This window comes from Leptinotarsa decemlineata, unplaced genomic scaffold (assembly GCF_025532065.1).
Source record: "Leptinotarsa decemlineata unplaced genomic scaffold, Ldec_3_MD MMD2_tig00000882_RagTag_RagTag, whole genome shotgun sequence".
Taxonomy (NCBI): domain Eukaryota; kingdom Metazoa; phylum Arthropoda; class Insecta; order Coleoptera; family Chrysomelidae; genus Leptinotarsa; species Leptinotarsa decemlineata.
Window position 1 is genome coordinate 14,910,142 of NW_027412556.1, and position 26,934 is coordinate 14,937,075.

Genomic DNA, 26,934 nt, shown 5'->3' on the forward strand with positions numbered 1-26,934 from the left:
TTGAAAAAGAACAAATATAAATGCTACCGGATATGAAAAGTTCATCACCTCAATGAAAGAGATCACGGAAGGAGAGTACGATTTGCGAAGTGGTTAAGACGTAGAAATAGGGAAGTTGGAAATATTTGTAAAAAAATGATATGGACGGACGAATAAAAATTCATCAACAATGGTTGGTTCGATACAAATATCCAATATAGGTGGAATAATAAAAATGAACATTTTCATAGGGAAACCAATTTCCAAGAAAGGTTCGGATTAAATGTTTAATTGGGAATTGTGGAAACAAATATCCTTGGCCCTTTCTTTCACGATGATTATTTGAATAGTGAAATGAACCTTCATTTTCTATTCAATAAATTCAGTGGCTACTTAGATGAATTGTCACTGAATATATGACATGAAATACAATATTGTCAAAAGACGGAGCTCTCCCCCATAATGCAGCAGTAGTAAGGGAACATTTAGATGCAATATTTCCAAGAAAATGGATTGGAAATAATGGACCAATTAACTGGTCAGCTCGCTCCCCAGATATTACTCCTTCAGATATTTTTTTCTGGGGATGCATAAAGGATAAAATGTTTTCAACATCAAGTACAGATATCGACCATCTCATACAAATAATAAGAGATGCATGTATTAGTATTACACCTATTTTGCTAGAAAATTGTCACAGAAATTGTCTGGACCGACAACTTATGTGCATTCAACAAAGAGGTCATCAATTCAAGCATTTAATGTAGATTGCCATGTAGCTTTGATTTTACATATTGGTTTCTTTTTTCCCAAAAGTTCATGATAAAATATGAATTGTTTTTCTGTTTCATTGTTGTCACTGATGATGGTGATTATTTCAAATGAAACGCTATATAAATATCAAATGTGATATACCTTTGGATTCTGAATTTATAGCTTTATCAATATAATAATAATAAAAAAAAAGTTGATGGTGGCCATGTTGACACGAAACGTTCCATTCCATAAAGAGGTCCACGCTATATGGCCATCAAATTATACAATCATTCACCACTTACAATCAAAGAAGAAGGCAGACGGCATACTTTTGAGAATCTAGTTTTCGATTTATTGTGTAACATGGAGTCATATTCGATGCAAGAATTGTTTATGGCAATTTCATGACGATTTCAGAAAACAGTAGAACGACAGATACTAGTATTACGAGTAGTTATTAAAATTTCTATAATCTCAACAAATGTATACATGATATATGCGATAGTATGTTTCATTGTATTTTAATATTTATATATCTCAAACAAATGAGTTTATATCTGGTATTACACGTTCCTTTTTTTCACATGGTCAGTTATATAAACATGTACCTACCCCCACGAAATGATAAACCTGTGATACTCTTTTGTTATATTTCACATTTGTTTCCCACTGGCTTGAGTTTTCATATCTTCAACTCGATAACTTCAATAAATTTATCTATCCATTAAAAAATTTATTGTAAAATTCCATAATCACTATCGTGGATAACGAACTAGTTTTCTTCTTCAATGAGGCCACTATTTTCATTATCTTTTCGAATGTTATGTTACAAAAACGTTATTAATTTCGCTAAATAAGTATTTGCCCACGATTTTATAATTTCCAAAAGCATTAGGAATCATAGCAGTATCGGCATTTCCAAAATGTTTAGCCAAATTATTTGCTATCCAATGTTCATCAGTCATAACCGATTTTCCTGAATGCAAACCATTTTCCGAATTAGCCCCTGTTTTCCATCCTTTCACGCTGTTTGTTATCGAAGCAAATGGCTTCCCCACCGCAACGGTACGCCTCTGGGGTCTAGTCAATCTCTCACATGTTCGTCAATTTCCTAGTGTGTACAGAATACGCGAATTTTATCTTGATCCATTCCGTTTATTCAGTTCTCTAGCGCAAGTCAAGGTGAAGGTGGTTCGATTCGGTGTACGTGCGAACAATGGATTCAAAAGTCGCACTAGAATGGAGTTTTCTTCCCCCGATATTGTTTGGGATCGCGATAACGATTTTCACGTACGTGTGGTTCAGCAGGAGGGAATACCTGAGAAAGATTGAATGGGTTGAGGAAGTGCCCGGTCTGCCGTTTCTGGGGTGTATTTTGAATTTGAGCAAGTCAACTGGTAAGTTGGTTAGGGCATCTCAAAAACCGAGTAGTTTGTAATATGGGAAGTCCTGGAAAGGATTTCTAGAAAAAAAATTCCAAAAAAATGTTTTTTGTATTAGTTTTTTTGAAATAGAAAACAAATTAAAAGTTAGCTTGTTCCTCAAAATATCGAATATAGTTGTAAGAAAAAATTCCAAATGTAATTTTTTGATCATATGCAAAATTTCTGCTGCATAGGATAATTTTGTTCTATTATAAATTTGTTATGAATTGCCCCTCTGTTGCAAAATAAAAATTCAAACAGGTCTATTGAAGTTGATCACATGTGGTGCAAAAATGAAGTTAAAAATTTAAATGATTTTAAGCTGCCTGGAAAATCTTGTTTTGAATTATTTTTGTGTCAATTGTGTATTTTGCTTCACAGTGACAAAATTACTGCAAAAGCCTCTATTCTGATTTTGAATTCATAATGCTTATAGAATGATTTTTATTCAATTTTTATTCAATGTTCTTGTATAGTGAAAATTTTTATTTATTTTATTGTCCAGGTAGGAAATCTATGTTCAAATGAATATTCTTGATGATTCATGTGAAATTAAAATGAGATTTATAAGGGTTCATTTCTGTAGTTTTTACGTTTCCAGCCTCTTGGTATTCAGAATATTATACTTACTGTCTAATTCACTGAGTATTCGAAGAAAAAACTGTGGGTAGATAGCAGTTGTAAAAAATACTTTCAAGGATTCCTAGAAAAAAGTTATAGGCGAAAAAGTTCAGAGGTTTTGTTTTGACTGCAAATGGAAAATATGTGAGATTTATGACGAGTTTAGCATATATGAATATATCTATAGTCAGTGGCGTACAAAAAATAGAAACATATATAATGTCTGTCGCATATAACTTCCATTAGAAGGATGGTAAGGTGTTTAGTTATCAAAATTGTATCGTATGAACACTTTAGATAACAATGAATTCGTTTTTTTAAGTATTCACAATATACAGGGTACCTAGTAGTTAGGTTACGTTTTTTCAAATGAAATGTCATTTATTGCTTTCCTCATACGGATTCCGTCAGAAAAGTGCTTTGGAAAATATGAGATTGTTGGGAAAAAATTTATAAAGTTATGTTATATATATATATATATATATATATATATATATATATATATATATATATATATATATATATATAACTCAAAAAGGAAAGGATTAGTCGGAACAGCACTCAAGAAAAATTATTGGCAAACCGCGGACACGTGTTTCTGGCTATTGGCCTCATCAGCGCGGTGTAGCCAAGTGCAGAGATGGGCAACACTTGGTTGTCAAAAACGAGAAAACAGCACAAAACGAACGAAGTCACCAACAGGAGCCTATCGCACATTTGTGATTTCAATTAAGAGACCTAGAATTTCTAGGATATCATAACATCACCACGGAGGCAGCTACAGCTACCTGCGTGACTTCCGAGTCCAGGATATAAATATATAGAAGGAGGTGTTATCGAGTGTCTATGATTTAACTCAAAAAGGAAAGAATTAGTCACCAACAGCTCCTGTTGGTGACTCCGTTCGTTTTGTGCTGTTTTTTCGTTTTTGACAACCAAGTGTTGCCCATCTCTGCACTTGGCTACACCGCGCTGATGAGGCCAATAGCCAGAAACACGTGTCCGCGGTTTGCCAATAATTTTTCTTGAGTGCTGTTCCGACTAATCCTTTCCTTTTTGAGTTAAATCATAGACACTCGATATTGTAGGAGCTCTATTTATTGATCAAAATTTAACAGGGGAACTGAGTTTGAATATGCTGGAAACTACCGTTGACTCTCTCATCACTGAAATCATCGAAGGGAATCCTAATGAATCCGATATGGATATTGTATTCCAACAAGATGTAGCACCACCACATTACTCCAGACAAGTAACAAACTATTTGGATACTACTTTTCCTGGTCGTTGGATTGGCCGTTGAGTTCCTACAGAATGGCCAGCCCGCTCGCCAGATTTGACACCGTTAGACTTTTTCATGGGGTTATTTGAAGCAAAAGGTGTACGAAACTGAACCTGCTTCAATATCGGATATACGGCAGAGAATAATAAATATTTGTAGAGATATTGACGTTACTGTGTTCGAAAATGTTCGGCGTGAAATATCACATGGCTGTTTATATGTCAAGAAGGTCAAGGCAACCATTTCAAGCATCTTCTGAACTGACCCCGAGCTTATTACCTCATAGTTAAATGTTAATAAATTCAGGCAATTATTAAAAGTTACGCCATTTTGTAGTAGTTGAAGATATTGACATTATATTCTAGGGTTGTGAAGCATTTGTCAGGAGCTTCAAAAATATGTGCCACAAGACCCCCCTTTCCATTAATTTTTTTCCCAGATGGCGCCCAGTCGTAATCTTGAAAGTTTCATCTGTCTATTTTACTTTAAAATAAAGTATTCATGCATTAATTTCATTATCCCAAATTTCAATTTTTTGAGTTGACCCATTCAAAAAATAAAAAGGAGGGGGACATTAAAGAAATGTACTTACTCAATGAAGAAAAATTAGGTAGAAAAAATTTGTTTTCATCAGTTTTTTCCAAAATAAGGTTATTGGTTAGGCCATGTACCTGAAGCTCCAACCCATTCTCAGGACATGTTAACTTCATGAACAATAATCAAACCTCACAAGCATGGGATATGTGATCATTTTGTCTGAGAGAAATAATTTTGTCTCCAGGAAAATCCTTAAGGCGCTCTAAAAGCGGTGCCTGTGCGGAAGTAGTGATTCACATTGGATTTGAATCAGTGGAGATTAAATCCATTCGGAAAAACTTTCTCAGAAAGTTTATTCCACATGAAACAGTGAAGTTCGAGTTGTACTGAGTTGAACCTCAAAACGATGAGCAGCCACAGTCCGTCGCGTATTTCTGATATGTACTGCTCTTGGTGGAATCAAATGTGCCAAATTACTTGAGCATTTCTCGTGAAATTATCTATAGAAGAGAGACAAATCTCCAACCTTTCTTCTATGTTCCAGGCTATCAAGGTTGCACGTGATGTTCGTGTCTCCAATTAGCCGGATGACTCTTTTCTGGATGGAATCCAGCAACTTCAGGGTATGTTTGAGGGCAGATCTCCATACATGAGAACAATACTTCAAATGAACTCTGATCTGAGCTTTAAAAAGCATCAAAAGTTGCTGAGGTGTGTACAGTTTTCTGGTTCGGAGCAGTGTTACAAGCTTTTGAGAAGCAGCCTTTGCAATTCCAGCGACATGAAGGTCCCAAAACATGTTGGTGACCATTTCAGCCCCCAACAAACTTATCTAAGCAGAAAGCGGTTGAAACACAAACAAAATTTGTGAAAAATCATATGTTTCTGAAAAAAGTTTCTATATTCCTACTCAAGAGCTATTGGTAACAGATAAAATTGAAAAAGGTTCCAAACAGTGCATCATAACTAGTCTTAGTAAATATATTATTATTGTAGAAGTAATGTATGCTCTTGGTCATTGGTGAGCAACCTTTTCAATCAACGGGCCAATTTAAATTTTGAAATTTTTGGCGTGCCGAACAAAAAATAACACTTACTGATAATTTACAAAACTTTTATTTATAAAAAACATTAAAATAAAAAAAAACATTGAAAAAAATGAAGATTTCATATACAAATATCATGCAAAAAAACAAACAAGAAAGGTAGCTACACGTACGCAGCTTTTCAATCGTACATTACTCAGTCTTAATCGGTGATAATTTTTGATTAATTCTATGGTTGAAAATAATTGTTCGCAAACATACGTTCTTCCGAACAGAGACATCATTTACTTTGCATTTTTCGTCAAAAGCGGAAATTTCTCAGAGCTCACACAAGATTTATTAAAATTTGTGATGTTTACTGAGAAAAATACATTTTTCAAATCGGTATTATTCTGAATGTCAATCACTTTTAACTGAAAGTCTTCGAGAACTGTATTCACATCGATATTAAATGGCGAGGAAAACATTTTCATGGAAACAGCTGTCTTCTCAGCTTTGAACATTTGGAATCGTAATTGAAATTCGTTGATGAAAATGTTTATGTATTGTGCGTATTTTGAGAAGTAGTAACGTTATCTTTTCAATGTAGAAAGTGAGTCACATTATTCTGCAAAAGATACTGTTTCCACAATTATGATTTGCGCTCGAAGCCCTGCATTTTACAATACAAATTATGAATAAACTGTCCTTTGCCGTGAAGTTATGTCGATAAGAAACTCAAAATCGCTCATCCATTCTTTATTACCAAAATGGGGAAAGGCGTATCCCTTCATATCCAAGAACAATTGTATTTCGGTTTTTAGGTTGAATACTCTTCTTAGCATTGCACCTCTACTAAGCCAACGTACTTCGTTATTAAAAACCACGTCGCCATATTCATTTTCCAAATCTTTCAGGAATTCTTTAAAGTCACGGTGATTCAACGCGCGCGGCTTTATAAAATTGCTTAGTTCAATTATTGGTTCTGTGACATTTGGCAAACTCTATCTTTTCGCACACAAATTTTTCTGGTGAATTATGCAGTGGTTAACGAATATTTCCCTTCCAGTGACCTTCTTGATGTCTTCCCGATATTCCTACCTCCTTGCTTGACATTGCTCGTGCTCCATCTGTCGATATAGCACTAATTTCTTTTGATTAAATTAAAACATGTTTCAACACAGACTTTAATTCATTGTACAGGTCTTTGCCGGTTATAGTCCCTTGCATTGTTATCAGTGCACACAATTCTTCGGTAATATTAAATTTGGTGTCAATACCAAGTTAAGTTAGTGGAGTGGATAGATCCCGTGAGTGGATCTATTCGACCCTCCACCACAACCCGCAAGGGTTAATTGTGACTCACATCTATTCACATTCGACCAAAAAACCCCAGCTTCTTAACGAAGCCGATTAGTTTGTATGGTGAGAGGTCTTTCAGGTCAGATGGTAAAAGTACGGCTTTGCCGAACTCATTCGGTCCCCAGCGGGGCAGGCAGAAAGTATGAGCTTTGCTGTTTCATCATTTTCCAAACAGTCCAACAACTGTTCGGTATCAAGCTTCGAAGGGTGAATAAACGCCTTGGAGTGAGCCAATCCTGGAAGATTCTGCCAGAAGTCAATAACTCTTCTTGCCATCCAGGTGTTCAGTGTTTCGTTTTGCAAAGCCTAAAGCGATGCCAATGGCAGGTTCTGGTCCTGTTGAAGCCGCTTGCAGCACCCTCCTTTGCAAGAGAGTCGGCAGCTTCATTGCCTCCCAGGCCAGTATGGCCAGGAATCCAGACCAGAGACAATCTGTTAAGTCTTCCTATCGAGGAGAGTCGTTTTTGGCAATTTGCTACCAATTTGCTACTTGTGTGTGAGGTTGGATTTATCCAATTTCTTCGCACATAATTCAATAGCGTAAATTTCGGCTTGGAATACAGTCGCATAGGTTCCTAGGCAGGTTGATATCTCTGTCCTGGGTCTGCGACTTAAAACACCTGCAGCAGAACCGGAAGGTGTTTTTGATTTATCTGTGAACCAACAACTATCTGCTCTTAATGTTTCCTTCTCCCGGAGCATCCAGTCTTCTCTACTCGGGAATAGTACTTTATAAGGCAGTTCGTAGTTGACAATTGGATGCATAAAGACAGAGGTCATTTCTAGAATGCTGTGACTTCCAGTGTCAACCAACAGTCTGTTGCACTTTACTGTACAAGTTTATATGCAGTCCATCTAGCCTCTCTCTCCAGAAAAATGTGAAGAGGAGACAGATCTAGAAGGATCTCCATGACCGCTGACGGTGTGGTACTGATGGTCAGACAAGCCTTCACTTAAATCCAATGGATTTGTTTGGGATCTAAAAGTTTGACCACAAATCCTTCGACATGGTTATGGGAACAGTCTGGCTTTGTGTGAAACTTTTTCCAAGTGAGCGTTCCAGGTGAGGGCATAAACATGTTTAAAGGGCCGCAAGCAACCCGCGGCCTGCGTGTTTCTTCTCTCTGCTCTAGGTAATTATAACTGAGTATGCACCTGAGTTATATAAAAGTTGAGTAGATGTAGAAATTATATGCTCTAGGTAATTAGGATTATGTTCCTGAGCAGGTAGTTCTCACTGGTGATTGCGTGGGTTATATTAGTTTTTGGTATGTTTTTACTACGAAAAATCTACTGTAATACCGAAACATGTTGTGATATGCAAGTAAAGTCTGTGAAGATCAAATCGTTTTCGGTGTAGTTGTGAAATCCAAATATGTGCATATTTTTTTTCAAATACTTTCTCTGAATGATAAATATAAATATAAGAACATAGGCTTTCACGGCCGGTGTCACGATTGTTGAGAAGAAAATTTTGTCTGGTGGACCGTGGTCGAATGGAACTTGTAGAACCACCATGAGTTTCGTCTGTTACTGCGGCAGATATCTTCAGCAAGGACGAAAGTAGTGTCTCAAAGACAACGCATACACCAATGAAGATGACACCAGACTGGATTTTGCTCTCTGATATCATTGAAAATATATTTATATGACTTCGTTTTAATTTTTCAGAGATCCTCAATGTATTTTCAAATTACTGTAGGCAATACAACGGACTGGCCAGGTTGAACTTGTTCGGCAAGAGGTTTCTCCTTGTTTCCGACTACAAGTTCCTCGAGTTTGTGCTGAATTCCAACGAAATCTTGGACAAGAATGATTCTTACAAATTTTTGAATAACTGGCTAGGTAAAGGACTCCTCACAGTTGAAGGTGAGTTTCTTTTATTTTGTAAATATTAAACAAAATTATGCATAGAATATCAAATGTGCTATAAAAGACTATACAAGAATATAAATGGATAAAAATTCAAGAGAACAAAATCCCGGCTAGTAGATCGTGGCCGTATGGACCTAAAGTACCGTATGTTCCGTCCGTTACTGCGGCATACATCATCACTGGTAATAGGAGAGCCCAAGCGGGGATTTCGGGATTTACTGAAGCGCGGCAGATTGATATACAGGGGGATACTTTGTACCCGGTTAAGTACCTCCACCAAATATGAGCCCCATATATAATGCCGCCCGTGAAGGATAAAGGATCAGATTAGTAAAAAAAATTGATCATCAGAAATTCTCGAGCGCGTCAGATTAAGGTAGGGTGAGTTAATTACATGCTGAAAAGTGTATATTCCAGTGATCTGACAATATGAGAGTGACGTAAAGAAAGGGGAGGTCATCGAAGTTGTAAAAAAAACGTCATTTCGACATTCTCGAGCGTAGCTGTTTTTTTTATTTTGAAAATAATTAAAGGATATCGAAAAATGTATAATCTGACTATTTCCGCAAGTCGAAACAGCAAAAATTCGTCGAGAAAGTTTAATGCGTGCAGCTGCGTGATGCCTATATTTACCTCTCCACGTTTTCATTCCTTTTTTACTTTTTCTCTATCTATCACTCTCTGACTCCGTCCCCACTCTGAATTCTGTTGCCATGGCGCCATCACAGCTGATCACAGAGACTCGTTCGTGATGAAGATGATGATTAATCAATCAATTAATTGATGGATGTAGCCGTTACTACGTGGTAGGAAATCATAATGAAGAAAAGAGCAATGAAACTTTTTATGTTTTTCACCACTTTTATTTGTAACTAACGTTACTGCAGTTTCGTCCTATAAGGACATTTTCTAACTTATATATTGTATAAGTAACTGCAGTAACGTTAGTTACAAATAAAAGTGATAAAAAACATAGAAAGTTTCATTTCTCTTTTCTTCATTATTTAATCAATTGATTATAAAAAGTTTAATTTTTTGAACATTTTTTTAAATTATTTTTTTATAAATACAAGTATTCTACTTAAAAAACATACACTTATTTATTTGCATGCTATTTCCTGAGCTTTTCAATTAATTGAGTTCAATGATTTAAAAAAAAAATAAAAAATATTTTTTGTGAGATTAGGCGAATCCCGCTAGATAATCGTCAGATTATGAGGCAGCACGTCTAAAACATGAAGATAAACCATATATATCTTAATCTGACGCGCTTGAGTATTTCAAAATGACGATTTTTTTTGCACATAATAATAATGGCCGCAAGTTTGCATCAGATCGAAATCGTCAGATTATTGAATGAGAGCTTTTTTTTGGTGCACTTAACACCCCCTGACGCGCTCGATTGATTTTTTTTTTATTTTTAACCCTTACGTACAACCACTCACATCATGCAAACGATCAGATTAACATACCAACATTATTAAAAATACGTAGGCCATTGATGGTATCAAATGTCTGAGGCGCTCGAGTATGTCCATGCAACAATTTTTTTTACATATTCAATAATCTATAGCAGCTTACCCCACCGATGAACAGGTATATATTATATAACATTTTTTTCTTATCATCTAAGCTTTGTAACCTAATATGTCTCTATGACGCTCGAGTAAATCCCCATTTTGCATCGTGGGCTCCCCTGCTATGGTATGTGCGTTTACTGCGAGGATGACAGTTATACAGGGTGCATTTCATTAGTTCGGACTTCCATTATTCAATATGATATAAATCAATTTGAAATCCCTGAAAGTATAAAGAATTAAAAATATTAGCTGAAAAATAACAATTATAATAATGAAAAAAACTGAAATTACAATGAAATGAAATACAAGCAACAATCAAAAAATGAAACAAAAAATTGAACTACTAACACGAGATAATGGAAGTCCGAACTAATGGAATGCCCCACGAAACATTGTCAACCACCTTCAAACAACGTAGTTTTACAGGGTGTTCATTGAATATACGGCAAAAATTTAAGGGACTATTCCTTGGACTATTCTGAAGATATTTTGTTCTTTGATCATTTTTGATAGGGCGCTTTGATAGGGCGCGAAGCGAAAAAAAATTTCGACAATAACAATTCATTACCAAAAAGCGCATGTAATGTTTCACAATCTACAAGAACTGTTGAAAATAACTACATCTCGCTCGGATGCTAGAATCCAATCATCTCCTCATCGACTCCCGAACTCTTTCAAAAACTCCAGAATCGTTTCTGATTGCGTTACATCCAGCAATTAACCGATTCCTCAAATCTTCCAGTGGAGTAGTATAAACTAATAAACTTTAGGTGGCATCATAGAAAATAATCCGGGGGTTTAAGACCGGAGATCGAGCAGGCCATAAGTAAGATCCACCTCGACCAACGCAGCGATCTCCGTATGTTACTGTTGAAAACTCCCGAGCCAATATGCTAAAATGCGCTGCTGTACCATCGTGCATAAACCACATTACATTTCTTGTAACCAATGGCACAACCTCCATAAATTGAGCTAGCGATTGTTCCAAAAAGTTGGGGTATACCTCGCCGGTAAGTCTTCCTGTCTTGAAAGCGTTCTTCAAGCACCTGATGTGGATTTCCTTCAGCTCAAACATGGTTATTGTGGAAATACCTTATGGCATTTCTTGAGAAACTGGCTTCATCGGTAAAAAGAATAAGCGTCAGTAGTGGAGGGATTTGAACCAATGCGCGCAAAAGCCATTGACAGAATGCAGTACGTGAAAATAAATCTCCAGGAAGAAGTGCCTGAACTCGTTGTATGTGGGTATGGGTACAAAAAATAGTCTCTAAGAATGTTCCAAATCGTTCCGTTACTTACATTTAAAGTATTTGCAATATTTTGAGTAGAGGTACCTGGATCTTCTTCTATCACGGCCAGCACATTCTCTTCTACTTCTACCGTTCCTACTGTCATTGATCTTCCTGACCTTAATTTCGCTTCAGTGCTCCTGTTTCACGAGGTCTTGTATACTTTGGAAGGTTTTTCTATAAGGCACATTACAATTAGGAAATCGTTCACTGTACAACCGCCTAGCTTCCAACAAATTGCCATCAGCAAGTCCATGAATGAAATGCATGTCAGCCATCTCTGCGTTACTATAGCCATTTATGATAAAGGATTTCACTAACAAGACTTTTTGAATATTAAACAGAGAAAATGCACGTCGAATAGAAAAAGTCGAACAGTTTCAACCTATTGGACACATATAAATTATCACTTACGAGACATACTATTCAAATTGAATGTCTGCAGCCGTTTCTAGTAATCGGAATGTTGTTGATAGGTACCAATGGAATTGTTAGATTTTTTATTACTTGGTTGATCCAGTGTAGTATGCTATACTTTCATTTTGAGTACGTTAATCATTTTGAAATTACTAAAATTATTATTGTCAAAATTCTTTTTCGCCCCGTATCTTCGAAACCAAGCGCCCTTCGCCCAAGTGTCATTCGGAAAAAATGATCGTCCATAATTTTTTCTTTCAATGGATAATGTTATTCAGTGCATCATGCGTTGTTTTAGGTTCAAAATGGGTAACTGTTGATATGCATATGTTACAATTTAACGCCATTTCCTTCAGAGAGCTAGTGCATCAATATAATGGCTTCAACAAGAAGCATCGATGAAATTGCGTCACATGGAAATTCTGCAACATATGAATGGTTTTCTTTTCAATCATACATTTACTTCATCATGATAATTATAGAATTTTTACAATAAATTTTATTCAAAATGCTATTCTACAATATCTCTTATATAAGAGTAGTTGATAACAGAACAGGTAGGTTTTTAATAAACAATTGGATACAAACAGGTATAATACTGGCATTTTATATCAAAGTTAGATAAATGGTTAATTCTGGCAGAACAGGTAGAGAAAGCACAAATTAGTACCACATTATTTTTAGGGAAACAGTCAATATGTAAATGTTTTCAATTGACATTTCATGGTGAATGAATAACTTTTTGTTGGTCGATCAAAGAATGAAAACTTTCACAGATGAATGTGTCAAAAGCTATTTTCCGGGTTTTATGGTATGCAGGTTTTTCTGCCTGCCGTTTCGTCTAATACTGCGGTAGATATTATCAAAGGTGATGAGGTAACATATATTTTCCCAGCGAATAACTTGTGCTTTCTAAATCTACCGGTTTTGCCACCATTCATCTAATTGAGTTTCAACATAAAATGTCAACATTGTACCTGTTTTCTAGAATATTGTTTCTTTAATCAAAGTCTACCTGTTTTGTTATTACCTATGGAAGATATTGTAGAATATCTTTAAGGGTTGAAGATATTGTAAAATATATTAAATATATTGTAGATTAGTTTGATGTAACCGTAACTGATGAAGCTACCGTATAGCGGAATATGTTTTGAGTAAAATTTATTCTGAAAATTCTATAATTATTATCATTACGAATAGTGGTATCAATTTTCATCAAGTAACTGATCAGAGTATTCATAATTATTATATTTATTCAAAATTTGATTCAGCAAATGAGTGAAAACAGCCATTGTCTTTTTTTTTTGTCGTGAGCTACTCAAACCTGCCAAACTTGAAATTTTTTTTCGAAAATCCTCAACAAACCAGGTTTTTTTGGGGATTTCAAAAAATTCCAAAGAAAAAATAGCACGTATTCTATTTCCACACGTGTTCTCCATATTTGAACTCTCCATTGCCACTTGGTCTTTTTTCCAGGTTTTTTATTTATTCGAATCTTTCGTTCTAACGATTCGACCGAAACATGATTCATATTTCATAATTTTGGTGGATAGAGACTTTGATTCAGAAAAAACCCACATTGGCCTGTTATCAGAGAAAAAGTATACATCTTCCGAAATCCGTCTCTGTTGTTGCGAAGCTTATCTATTTTTATTTTCATTTTAATATGGAACAATTTTGTGTGTACGTTAATATGTTCAGTCCAAATCGCTAAATCGAAAGTCTTTTGAATAGTTATGAAACTGTAGGTCAATGTTTAGTTTACAGAAAAGTAAGATATTTGGGATTTGTTTGTAACTGAATTATTGGTCAAAGAATAATCAAACTGAATAAAAATCTATTGAGAGAGAAACGAGAGTAATAAAAACGAAGTGAAACTCAGATACTGATATATCAACTTCCTTACCTGAAACATATTAATTTCACAATCAGATGAAAAAAACAAGATAAACTTTGCATGAACAAAGACAAATTTGCTGGAGGTGTATGTTTTTTTTTCTGATAACAGGCCAATGTGAATATTTTCTAGGCAAGATATGACATAGAACTCTCGTATCTATCAAAATAATGAATTTTGATTATGTTTGTAGAGAGAAACACTCAAAAAATTAGAAGAAACCCAAGTGACAGTAGAGAGTTCATTTTTGGAGGGAAACTGAACAACTTTTTTCCCAGTCGTTTTTTGAAACCTGATATTTCGAGAATTTTCGAAAAAAATGTCAAAATGATAGGTTTGGAGTAGCACATGACGAAAGAAAAGAGGCTGTTTTTTACTCACAAGCACAAAGTTGCTGCAGAATAAATTTTGAATGAATTTATTAATACAAAACTTTCATATGTTGCCGACTGTATGTGTAGCACTGTATATGTACGTAAATACAAGGCACTGTTAAAAAATAAATGTACCTCCTATTTCATGATACCATTCATTTTCCTCGGTAAGAAAATAATAGGATTATTTAAAATCTCTCAAGGTTTTTCATTAACCTTGCAAGTGATTTTCACCTTCTATAATTCGAAAAAAAAATTGTAATGGAAAAAAATTATTATGTTTATCAGTAACTGGTCGTATTTGATAATTTTGCCTAACAAAGAAGAGCTGAGGTATTATAGATATATACAGTGTGTAAAAGCCGAATGGAATAAATTCATTATTTCGATTACGGTACATATTTCAACAAAATCCCAAAACACGTCAAATTTAAATTATAATTTGACATCCTTTAACAAACAAATGTTACTTCTACCTTCAACCCCCGTCGAATGACAGGTATAACCTCCAATTTTTTGAATGGGAAGTATAAGCTTGTGATATATCGTTTGAAAGGTTTCTTCATTCTCTATTCAAAAATGTTATCGCTTTCGAATTTGATGCAACAAGTGAGATAAAATGAATTGAAATCATGTGGTTACCGAAATTCGATAAAATACACTCAAAACTTATTGCAATATACTCAAAACTTATTTCATATTGATGTATTGATAATAAGGACGTAAGCAAAAACCATAGCAATGTTTTTTTTAGATGGTATCTTTTTTAAAAAACCGTAAATAATTTCCGTGGCAACTTTAGTTTAAATCGCCTTGTCAACTTGTTTTGTATGCCTTAACATTAGTTGTCAGTATTTCAATTCACTTTCAAAGTTCGTTAACTTTAAGTCCGACAAATGGTTAGATTAACGGAAATGCATACAAAAACAGTTTTACAAATGATTGGTTACGGAGATAAAACCCAAACACAACAGGAAGTAGCTCGCCTATTTCATGAGAAATTTCCTAATTTACCGCCCATATCTCAAGGAACAATAAGCAAAATAGAGAAGCAGAGCTTGGTCATGTGGGGCAGATAAAAAAAGCAGCTGCCAATGCAATGAGTGATGAACTCAAATTAGATGTGATGTTTGAGTTTGAGGAAAACCCACATACATCGAGTAGACAGACATCCACTACATTCAATGTTAGCTATAGATCGATAGTGAACATATTGAAAGAAAGTAAAATGCATCCCTATAAAATGATACCTACTCAGAAGTTCATGGAAGACTATTTTGATAGAAGAACTTATTTTGTGAGCAAATGATGGACATGTTGGATAACGAAATCATCCAATTAGAAGACGTTATGTTTTCTGATGAGTGTACTTTGTCTCTGGATGAGAGAAGAACACACACAATACCCTCATAAGGCTAATGTTTGGGCAGGGATTGTAGGAAACCATATAATTGGTCCCTTTTTCATTGAGGGCAACTTGAATGACGATAATTATTTGGCATTACTTCAAAATGATGTCATTCCAAGTTTAGCAAATTTATATCCTGATCCGGGAAACCCTCAAGTTCCAGTGAATACGATATGGTTTCAGCAGGATGGAGCACCACCACATTACCAAGTTAATGTCCGGCAATACCTCGATACAACATTTCCCAATCGGTGGATAGGGAGGCGAGGATTGCCTGATATGTTAAATAATGTTAAAGACAGTTTTATTTGAGATTCGGATGTTGCCAAGACGTTCACGGTGAACATTTTGAACATCTACTTCGTTAACATCCATAGTTCTTTTTCGTATTCTACATTTCATAACGTTTTGCATTACATTTTAGTTTTTGAGTGTATTTTAGCGAATTTCGATAACCACTTGATTTTAATTTATTTTATTTTAATTGTTGCAATAAACTCGAAAGCGATAACATTTTTGAATAGAGAATGAAGAGACCTTCCAAACGATATATCACAAACCTATACTTCCCATTTACAAAATTGGGGGTTGTACCTGTCATTCGAAGGGGGTTGAAGGGAGTAACTGAAATAATGAATTTATTCCATTTGGCTTTTACACACTGTATTCAGTGATTGCCAAAATTTGACTCAAATATAACTTGCAGTTGATCCGTGTCATTCTCAAACTTCACCAACAGATATCAAAATTTAGCAAATACAAGTAACTGATTAATAGTATATTAATAATACCTTATTTACTGATATGTGATGGAATTCATAGTGTAATCAAAAAATACTTTGATTTTGATTACACTATGAATAGTTTTACAAAAAAGAATCGCGTGTTTCGCTATACAATAACTTCTTCAGGCGTGTTTTCTAACTAGACACGCCTGAAGAAGTTATTGTGTGGCGGAACACGTGTTGCGTTTTTGTAAAACTAATTAGGGAAAATCTCACAATGAAGTTTTCCTTGAATTACCTTATTACCGGAAAAAATAAAGCTTGCTAATTCTAGACATGTATAAAGTTATCCATAATAATTTTGTCAGATTGTGGCAGGTGAAGATCCCCAAGTTGGTCCATAAATAAATCAGATTTCCTTCAAACAAAATACTTTTCTCAACTTTTTCAACTTAGTAACTGCTTATGGGGAGTTACTGCTCGATAACTTTGCGAGTCTTTTCAAGATTTTTGGGACTATTTATCTTGAATTTATCCAAAAATCATACTGAATTTTCTCAAAATTCAATGTTTCAATGTTCAGGTTCCAAATGGAAGAAGAGCCGGAAATTGCTGACTCCAGCTTTTCATTTCTCGATTGTGGACCAGTTTGTTGAAGTTTTCGACAATAATGCGAACATACTTGTTGGATTGTTGGAAAAAGAACAGGAAAACGACTTTGTAGATGTCTTTCCATATATCACGATGTATACTTTGGACAATATTTGTGGTAAGTTGGTACCATTTTGTTTTCTAGAGTGCAAAGTTTTCTATTTTGGAGTACTATTGAATAGGATCAAAGAAATAATCCTAGCTATTTTGGTAATACATAGGGAAAAACTGTAGCACTTTCATTCGCAAATATATTGAAAATATCTCAAAACTTCAAAACTTTGCCGAGACATCCTTTAAATGGATTCATTTTTTCTGAATGAAAACGTTTACAAAGTTTCTGAGAGGAAAATATAGAAAGTTATTCAGAAAATTCACCAAAATAAAATGTACCAGCAGAAGGAATGCCTTATTTTATTCCTCCAGTATCTCCGAAACTAACAATAACAGTAGAAAGCCAAAAACTTTCTTCCACAAAAATTAATCACTCCTAAAAAATATAACCCCTTCAATTCAAGAATAACATGTTTTCTAAAATGTTTAACTTCAGGTTGAGGTCAGTACAAGCAAATTTTTCTTCAACATGAACTCGCATTTTTTATCACTGATTGATAAAGAACGATATTAAAAAAGTTTTTGGCTTTCTACTTGTCAATCTTAATACAAAAAATCAACTAGATGGGATTGAAAACACAAAAATAGGAGGGAAGTCTCAGTATTGTGTGCCCATACTTTTCAGCAATACACTTTTTCGAATGTTTTTGTCTGTAAAACTTCAAGTAGTTGGTTTTTGGTATAGTGATCTTCGAAAAACAAATTTTTATCAATTGAAAAACTTTGTATTTCATTTTTTCTTGAATTATTATTCGGTACTTTGATGAGCTGTCGCGAATAATAGGAATCGTTGTCAAAAACTATTAAACTATTCGGATCCAAATTTGGGATTAATGAGTTTTCAAATCGTTTCTCGAAAATATTAGATTCCATGTTCTTACGATAGTCCACATTGCAGTCCTCAATCTTTTTCACATAAATTCAAAGAATTCGGAACCCATCGTTTACTTCCTTCGCAATGCACAATGATTAGTTGCGATCCTTTGTTCGCAGGCATGTTAGGCGTACATATTCTCGAACCATCAGTCCACGCTTTCGTAACTTTGTCGAAAGTGTCATATCAACTTTTGTCCAAATAGAAAATTTTTCATAGTTTATGTCTATATTTTGTTATTTGTTCTGTGTATTTGTTACGCAATTCCACTATTCTTCTGCTTTCCATATTCTGAATAGTTTTGCCACAGCAGCTCACGTTAATGGCCGGAAGTATCCAATGTCTTCCTTATGATTTCAGTTGTAGGAATCTCATTGCTGTTACAAGCAGTTGTATATTGCTTTTTTCATGGATTTGATTAAATGAACATCTAATGGTTTTGGTAATCCAGTATCACATCGCGTCTTGCGTTCATAAGGTTTGTTTTTGACTATTTTACGTACAGTTGAGAAAGGAATTTCGGTCAAATCTGATGTTGCTTGTAACAGTTTGTTCCCTCGAAACCAAACTTGAGATGCAGATTAATATATACATTGAAACATACTCTCTCTGTTTCGCATTTTTCGCATTGTTCACCATCGCTATTGGAATCACTACATTTGAAAAAGTCTGCGTTGTTATCACACTCGTTATTATTATTAGTACTTGTCCAAGGACGCCACATTTTAAACAGATATCAAAAATTTTAAGTAATCATAACTGCACCAATATCGAATTTCAACATTCAAATCGCGAACAGTTCCTGAACTGAACACGGCGGCGATAACCATCCCCACATTCCCCAATTTCTATTCGTCACCGTAACATGACTTCAAATTTAATTTTATGACTCTTCAGCCAATCATAAAACTCGGTTAGTGAAAATTATCCAAAACGAACCGCCAAGTCTACAGTCCATGTGAACTAGTTCGGCTTTCTATGTATTGGTTTTTTTGGCCTTTAAGAGTGCCGTCGTTTTCGTTAAATCCTTTCAAGTTAATAGATCCATGTGATATTTTTGTTATTTCTATAATACAGTGCAAATCCTGAATAGGTAAAATAAACTTGGGAGCCAATTAATGAATAATAGTTTTTGGTAGGGTTCGTTTCACATCGATGGAAATCACCCGTCATCGATATAAATCTTATTAGTGACGTTTATTAATTCAGTTAAGATTGAATAAGCGCGAGCCATGATAAACTCTCGTCGAATAAATCTACTTACTTCTTTGGCCCCACTTATCCACCACGAAAGTTTGTTTATCGACATTGAGAATAATCAGATTCGCGTCAAAAATGTATCGATTCTCATCATTTCTTTATCCAATCTTTTTTATTTCAGAAGCCACCATGGGCGTGTCCATGAACGCTCAAACGGACACACAATCAGAATACGTTTTCGCCGTTAAAGAAATGTGCAGAATCACGGTCGACAGAACTTTTTCGCCAATAAAAATGTTCAATACGTTGTACCCCTTAACGGCGGACTATTACAAAGAAAAAAAATACGTAAACACTCTGCATGAAAAAACTAATTCTATCATAATTTCAAGGCAGAAAGAACTGATCAGGAAAAGAGCGGAGGAGATCTCTTCGGGAGACTCTGTTCCTCGAGAAGACGAAGGAACTGGTATTAAAAAAAGAATGGCTTTTTTGGACTTACTCCTGCAAACACCAGACGAAACGTTGACCAATGAGGATATCAGGCAAGAAGTTGACACATTTATGTTCGCGGTGAGTAGTGGCAAAAACAAAATGAGGGTAAATGTATGAAGAACTCTCTGATATGGCCGAAAAAAGCAATATTTCTGAATATGATTTTTATTTCACAGGGGCATGATACAACGGCTTCAGCAGTTAGTTTCATCATTTATTGTTTGGCAGAGCATCCAGAACATCAAGTAAGTTATCTGATGGAATGAGCCAAACTTGAATAAAATCCATAACGCATTCAAGAAAGACTTCATTTCACCACACAGTTTACAAAACCGCAACACGTGTTTCGCTATACAATAGCTTCCTCAGGCGTGTTTACAATCATAGGCCCGCCTGAAGAGTCTATTGTATATTTATTTAGTAGACAAGCCTACATTATTAAATTATGTAAATATAATGAACATTTAAAAGTACATTTGAAGGAAAACAAAATGTACATACATATCTATAGATTGTTTGAAGGTGATTGACGATGTTACATGATGAATTTCATTAGTTCGGACTTCCATTGTCTGATATTATATAAAATGATTTGAAATCCCTGAAAGAAGTAAAAAGAAGAATTGAAAAAGAATAGCTAAAAATAACAATTATATTGAGCAAAAATCCTGAAATGAAATAACTGTTTACCGAAAACCCACTCACACGAAACAATATCTGAACCACGAATCAACGAGGAATCATCAAGACTTTATTAGACCGTACTTTCGGGATCTGTAATACGAAGGAAGGTCTCGAGACAGAACTAGACATCATCAAAAATGATCTTCAATGGAATGGCTACTTCAAAGCGATGGTGAAACAGACTTTGGCTAAAGGACAGCAGAAGCCTCGCAAGGAAGAGAAGTTGTCACAACCAGGACTTGGACTTCCCTACATCAGAGTATTATCGGAGAGGATAAGAAGAATTGGGCCCAGAACCTGCTTCAGATCCGGAATGACTATCCGTAGCAGCCTCACGAAAACCAAGCCACCAAACGCGGACTGCGATTCCAAGAAGTGCGGAAAATCCCATATCGGTGAAACTAAGAGGACATTGAATGTTCACATTGCCGAGTATAAGAAACACACATAGTGAGAGAAAACCGGCAAATCAGGAATAGCGGAGCATGTTTGCACCCATCAACATAACATCTAGTGGTCCAAGCTGAGATCATACACAGGGAGGAGCATTAGTTCAGAAGGAAATTCAAAGAAGCCGCATACATGTTATCCAACAATGTATTCAGTCGAGCTAGCGTAGAGATACGCAACATATGGAAACCCTAATCAAGCGAAAAGTGGCCAACTTCCACTAAACGGTCATCTCGTACTAAACCGGTGAAGCGGAAAAATGAAAGCGGAGATAAATGAAAGTACTCGAATGACCTATAGTCATCTCTCGGGAGAATTAGTCCAGTCATCACCCGATAACGATTGTGGATACTAACAATCGAAACGTCGTGAAGTAGTTATTTTCAGCTATTCTTTTTTAATTCTTCTTTATAGTTCTTTCAGGGATTTCAAGTCATTTTATACAATATGTCATACAATGGAAGTCCGAACTAATGAAATTCATATCTATAAATTGTTAGGTTAGATCACATTAAACAACATCAAACAACAACAACAACAAACATCAACAAAAAAATACCAACTATCATAATAAGCTGTCAGTACTATACTTTTTTAATGATGACTCAAATTGGTTCATTGAATTAAATTCTATCACAAATTGTGGTAGTTCATGAAATTCCTTCAAGCCTTTATGAAATATACTATTCATTCCAAATTCTGTGTTAGTTTTATTAATATAAAAATTATTATTTCTTCTCGTATTGTAATCATGAACTTAATTATTTCTCAATAAGTATTTTTGAAAGTAATTGGGTAGCAATCTTTTATGCAGCTTTAATATAAAGATCCTAGTCATAAATAATATACGTTCTTCAACTGAAAACCAGTTTAGACACTGTAACATCAATTTAATTGCTGTGTAACGGCTTCATCCCAATATTAATTGCATGCCCCGATTTTGAAGCTTTTGCAATTGCGCTATTTTATTTTCATCAAGTAGAAAAAGTAATGTTGTACAATAATTAAAATGAGGTTGTGTTAGACTTTTAAAAAGTGTCAACCTAGCATACATAGACACTTTTTTACATATGCGAGAGAAAAAGAAAAGTTTTTTATGTTAACATAACAATGTGAACATTATTAATTTTTATGACATCATTTGCCCAAACAATTTGATTATACTTATGAGATGTTAAAATCATACTTTTTGTTTTACTGACATTCAGTTCAAGTTTATTATTGAATAAATATGTTTCAATGCTATTTGAAGATCTATTCATTTCAACATTTGCCTGATTCATGTATAACAATAAACCAATTTATCATCTGTGATCCAGAAATGTGGTTAATATCATTTAGATAAATGATAAAAAACAATGGATCTATCACACTATCATCTGATAATTCTTTTCAAAATTTAGTTTTGTGACTTCCGTTGAAAAAGTAACTTTGAATCCAATCCAAAACAATTCCTGATATCCCATAATACTCTAGTTTTTCAAGTAGAATGTTTCAGCAAATTGTTTCAAATGCCCTTTGGAGGTCGAGAAATGTCGCAACAATGTACTGATTTCGATTAATTATATTTTTCCATTCATTTATTGAAAATTGTGGAGACGTTTCATATAGCGAAACACGTGTTGCGGTTTTGTGAACTGTTGTGAAAAATCTCAATAGTGGGTTGCTTGAATCAAGTAAGTTGAAAACTTTCATTTATATTCAGCAGATATATTTGCAATTTGAATTGCATTTGAAATGAAAGTGATTAGCATTAGTTACTGGTGCATCATTGATTAGGTAATGATGAAATGAAAGGCATACAGGAAAGTACATTAAAGACATGAATAACAAAATTGTCGTAATTATAAACATGTCCCCAACATCTACATATATACAAATGATAGGAAGATAAAAAACATCTGGCAGTTGTAATAGATGACTTTTCTTCAATGACTAACATTTTAATTCTGAATAGTTACAAATTGAAAAAATATAATTTGCTGTCAACGGTAATAATCCAAGGAGTACAGTTACTTGTAGTAATTGTTATCGTTTTGCGGACAACTGTATGAGAATACTGCATCAACTTTTTTACCATACAAGTGTTTTCGCATTCTAGTGCTGATTCCTGGTGTACTTCGAAGTTTTGGGACAAGACGTTTGTCTTATCAACAACGTTTTAAATAACTGAACTTTCATTTAAATTAAACTACGAGTTTATACGAGTTGTTATCGTGAGTAGAGTCGTGATGGTTCGAAATGATTGAATACTTTGTCTTTTGTGAAGTTATTAATTTTTTTATACATTACGTAGTGTAGCATTCTCGAGAATATCTGTTTCAATTTCATTATGAATAAGAAAACGACCTTTATCTTCCAGTGTGTATCTGAAAAAAACTCCTCTGCATGATATTGTTCATTCCAGAATAAAATGAACAGTAATTCACTGCTCGACCGAGTGATTAGAAATAATTGCAAAATAAAGTACTTCCGCAGAGTGTATAAAAAATCAGGTCAGGTTCAGGCATTAGATTGATTCTAGATGTGTTTCGTTTATTGCGACTAACACTACTATATCTTTCTTGAAATGGAATCATTAACTCAACCTTTTTTTCAATTATGTTTTTCATAACTTCACCTGATTCATTCAGTCCATTTTCATGAATGTATCATTGTTTCCAGGAAAAAATCGTGGAAGAACTGGAAACCATTTTTGGAGACGACAAATCTAGGCCGGTAACAGTCGCGGATTTGCAAAATATGAAATATACGGAAATGGTTATCAACGAAACCCTCAGGCTTTATCCTTCTGTTCCCTTCACCGGAAGAATACTAAACAAAGATGTTAAATACGAAGGTACGTCTAGATATTCAAATTAACTGAGCTTAAAATGAATTTCAATGTTTTTGTAGTATAGAGTGTGTGCGATTTAAAACCGCAACACCCTGTTATTTTGGAACCCATGCACCGATTTTCAAAAATGACAATTTTAAATTATGGTACTCGACAAACTCTATCCAAATATGTTGACAGATATGAATTTTTCTCATTTTCAAGGCTTACTATAACCTGCAAAATGGGTCGAAATTTCGAGAAGGACCATTAGGCATTTTTTTTTATCGGAAAAGTGGATACCTCATTCGATTTCGACATATTTCGAACATCTAAATTCCAAGTTTCAGCCTAATATCTCATACAAAGTGTTTGTTTTTGATGACAAATTTCCAAATCCATGATTTTTTTACTGACCCTGTATGAAAGTCTATGAACTTTACAGAAAAGATGGAGTAACCATTCAATGAAATAATACTTTGCATACTCAGCTACGAACTTACATAGGGATTGTGGAGTTGTCTCTAGTTTATTTAAAATCAACAAATCAAAAGTTGAAAACGTGTTTTTAATTTTAGAAAAATTACCAACATCAGAAATGAATCAAATGATAAATGGAACAGTTTTTTTTAGATATTGGAGTTTTCAATATATCCTCTTTCATACGGTACATTACCTGCATGTAACTCCAACGGTATAGGCAGCGCACGCCAAGATATAGCTTTCAGGGAGCAGGAATTTTCCCGACTTACTTAATACTTATCGATATATCATGACCGAAATTATACAAAACCTTTGTGAACTGTAGCCTAGATGTTATTGTGATGTATGAGCTGTATTTATGTAAAGTTTCATCTGAATCCGTTCAGTCGTTTAGGCGTGAAAGAGCCACAAACATTCATTTATCCATCCTTATAAACTTTCACATCAATAATATTAGTATGGATTCATCACGATTTTTGTGTTTTTTCAGATGGAAAAATCCTACCAGAAGGACTGAGTTTGATTCTTTACATATATGGCGCCAATCGCAATGGTCAGTATTATGAAGATCCTAACACATTCAACCCATTGAGATTTGAGAGTGAAAAGCCAGCTCCTTATAGTTACATCCCTTTCAGTGCTGGACCACGAAATTGCATAGGTAATAACATCAATTGTTATTTTGAAATCAGTTATTAAATTTGTAGACTTTTTTGATGTCAGATCCACCTAGATAAAAGTTTTTGCTAATCCATGCATTGAAACATTTTTTCTTATCTATCAGTTGAAATTTCGAGAAAAATAAATGTTTCCATTGTTATTATTATTGAATTTTTTGCTATTAGTTATGTTTGTTCAGTGTTGAAGTTGAGTTCAACTGTTTTCAACAGAAATCGAAGTAAGGATGACGATTTTTCGGAAAGTCGTCGCACTCATCAACAAATAATTTACTGTTCTCCTAAAGTCAAATTTGTCCCTGCCATGAAATTAATAACCTCTTGAAATTGATGAAAATATTTTTTGTTATTTTAGGCCAAAAATTCGCCATGCTGGAGATGAAAGCGACCGTTGCGAAACTACTCTTGAAGTTCGAAATAGTATCTTGCGGTCATGTGCCAATCTTAGCGGCTGAGACAGTTCTCTTTTCGAAAAATGGCGTCAAAGTCACGCTGAAAACGAGAATGTGAATGAAAACTGTACTTGATATTTCCATGAAAATGTGATTCATTTGTTCGTAAATATGTGTCTGTGATGTTACCAATGTTTGTTATTTAATTTAAATGTTAAGATGTCGTTGGGTCTTACTATTATTATATGCATAAAGTATAGATGTAAATAAAATACTTTTTTGTAAGGAATGGCTTTGTGTTGTCTTCACTTTTCCACTAATCATAATTATTTCCAAACACAGTCGTACAGGGTGAGCCATAAAAAAGTACCCTAAGGCATAACTGAGGGAACACAGTTTTCGCAAAAATTATCAATGACAGATTTTTTTTTTGATTCATTTATACTGAATCATTGAAGAGGTTTCTTAATATATAAACATGGAAACCCTGAAAGATTGTGCACGGAAATTTACCTATTTCATCACCACAGTCGAATAGTATTTTCTACATACTCGTAGTTATTCTACGAACAACTATTTTATGAATAAGGGAAAATGAGTGACAAATGAGAGCAGAAATAGATTAGTCCAATTCATTGATGATTATAACTTGTAAGTTTCAAGTTGTTTCAAAAGTTTTGTCCGTGTTTAAGAGTCCACTTCAAACTGTTATATCTCGGTGGATACCCATCCATAGATCGGTGGACGTTTGCCAACGTAACACAACTCTATTAATACCGTCGACATAAAAATGGTGTGATCGGGATTCGATGAAGTCGACGAAGGCCGTTTATGCCTGGTCATGATTGCTGGTCATCATACAGTAACCATAATCTTTTTTTAGAGGGTTTTCGCCTTTGGGAAGTACTTGGGTGGCTTATAGTCCAATCACTATCTTGAATGTCTTCTGTTAACGTAGATGGTCCACTTATCACGAAGAAGAACAGAACTCGAAGCGTGGGGCACCCACTTTTCGAGCTCTTTGACCTTTCCAATACGTATTATACGCATTGTTTGTGATGGGTCAGTATCCACCAAAGTACTCAAATCCTCGTCCCGGATTACTGTTGATTAACCACTTCGGGGCTCCTCATCGAGGCTAAAATCTCCGGAACGAAATTTCGCAAACCCACGTCAAACACTGCATTCATTAATACTATCATTGCCAAATGCCTGGTCAGTTTTTCGGGCTGTTTCGGCAGCGCTTTGGTTCAATTTGAATTCGTAGTAATAATCTACAGTAATAATCTGAAAAAAAATCAAAAAACAAAATTTGGAACATTGAACGGGCCTTTTCAACTAGAGTTCTGTTTATCCTCTCCGCTACACCATTTTGTTCTGGCGTGTATTCAACTGTTGTTTGATGTTGAATACCTTTTTGGCGTAAATATTCTTGAAAATTTTGGTTTACATACTCAGTTCCATTATCAGTTCTAATAGTGGCGATTTTATTATCCGTACTTGTTTCAACCTTTGCTGAAAATTCTTTAAATTTTTTCAACACCTCAT

The 26,934-nt window shown here is 34.7% G+C and overlaps 2 protein-coding genes across 2 annotated transcripts in view; one reads left to right on the top strand and one right to left on the bottom strand.

Moving 5' to 3' along the window:
• The window catches only part of Zasp67 (Z band alternatively spliced PDZ-motif protein 67), a 141,636-nt gene that overhangs the window by 50,986 nt on the left and 63,716 nt on the right, over positions 1-26,934 (bottom strand). The gene's annotated exons all lie outside the window — the stretch shown is intronic.
• LOC111503689 (cytochrome P450 4c3) lies at positions 1,865-25,675 on the top strand. The gene is made up of 8 exons (XM_023158051.2): positions 1,865-2,132; positions 8,658-8,855; positions 17,135-17,320; positions 19,572-19,963; positions 20,062-20,130; positions 23,684-23,858; positions 24,808-24,978; positions 25,350-25,675. Exons 1-8 carry the CDS (start codon positions 1,952-1,954, stop codon positions 25,502-25,504), a joined length of 1,527 nt encoding a protein of 508 aa, XP_023013819.2. The 5' UTR covers positions 1,865-1,951; the 3' UTR covers positions 25,505-25,675.

Excerpts from the sequence above, each read along its gene's own strand:
- LOC111503689 (XM_023158051.2), top strand. The coding sequence starts at position 1,952 with ATGGATTCAAAAGTCGCACTAGAATGGAGTTTTCTTCCCCCGATATTG. Across the intron at positions 2,133-8,657 it reads GAATTTGAGCAAGTCAACTG|AGATCCTCAATGTATTTTCA; the intron begins GTAAGTTGGTTA and ends TTAATTTTTCAG. Across the intron at positions 19,964-20,061 it reads TTGACACATTTATGTTCGCG|GGGCATGATACAACGGCTTC; the intron begins GTGAGTAGTGGC and ends TTTATTTCACAG.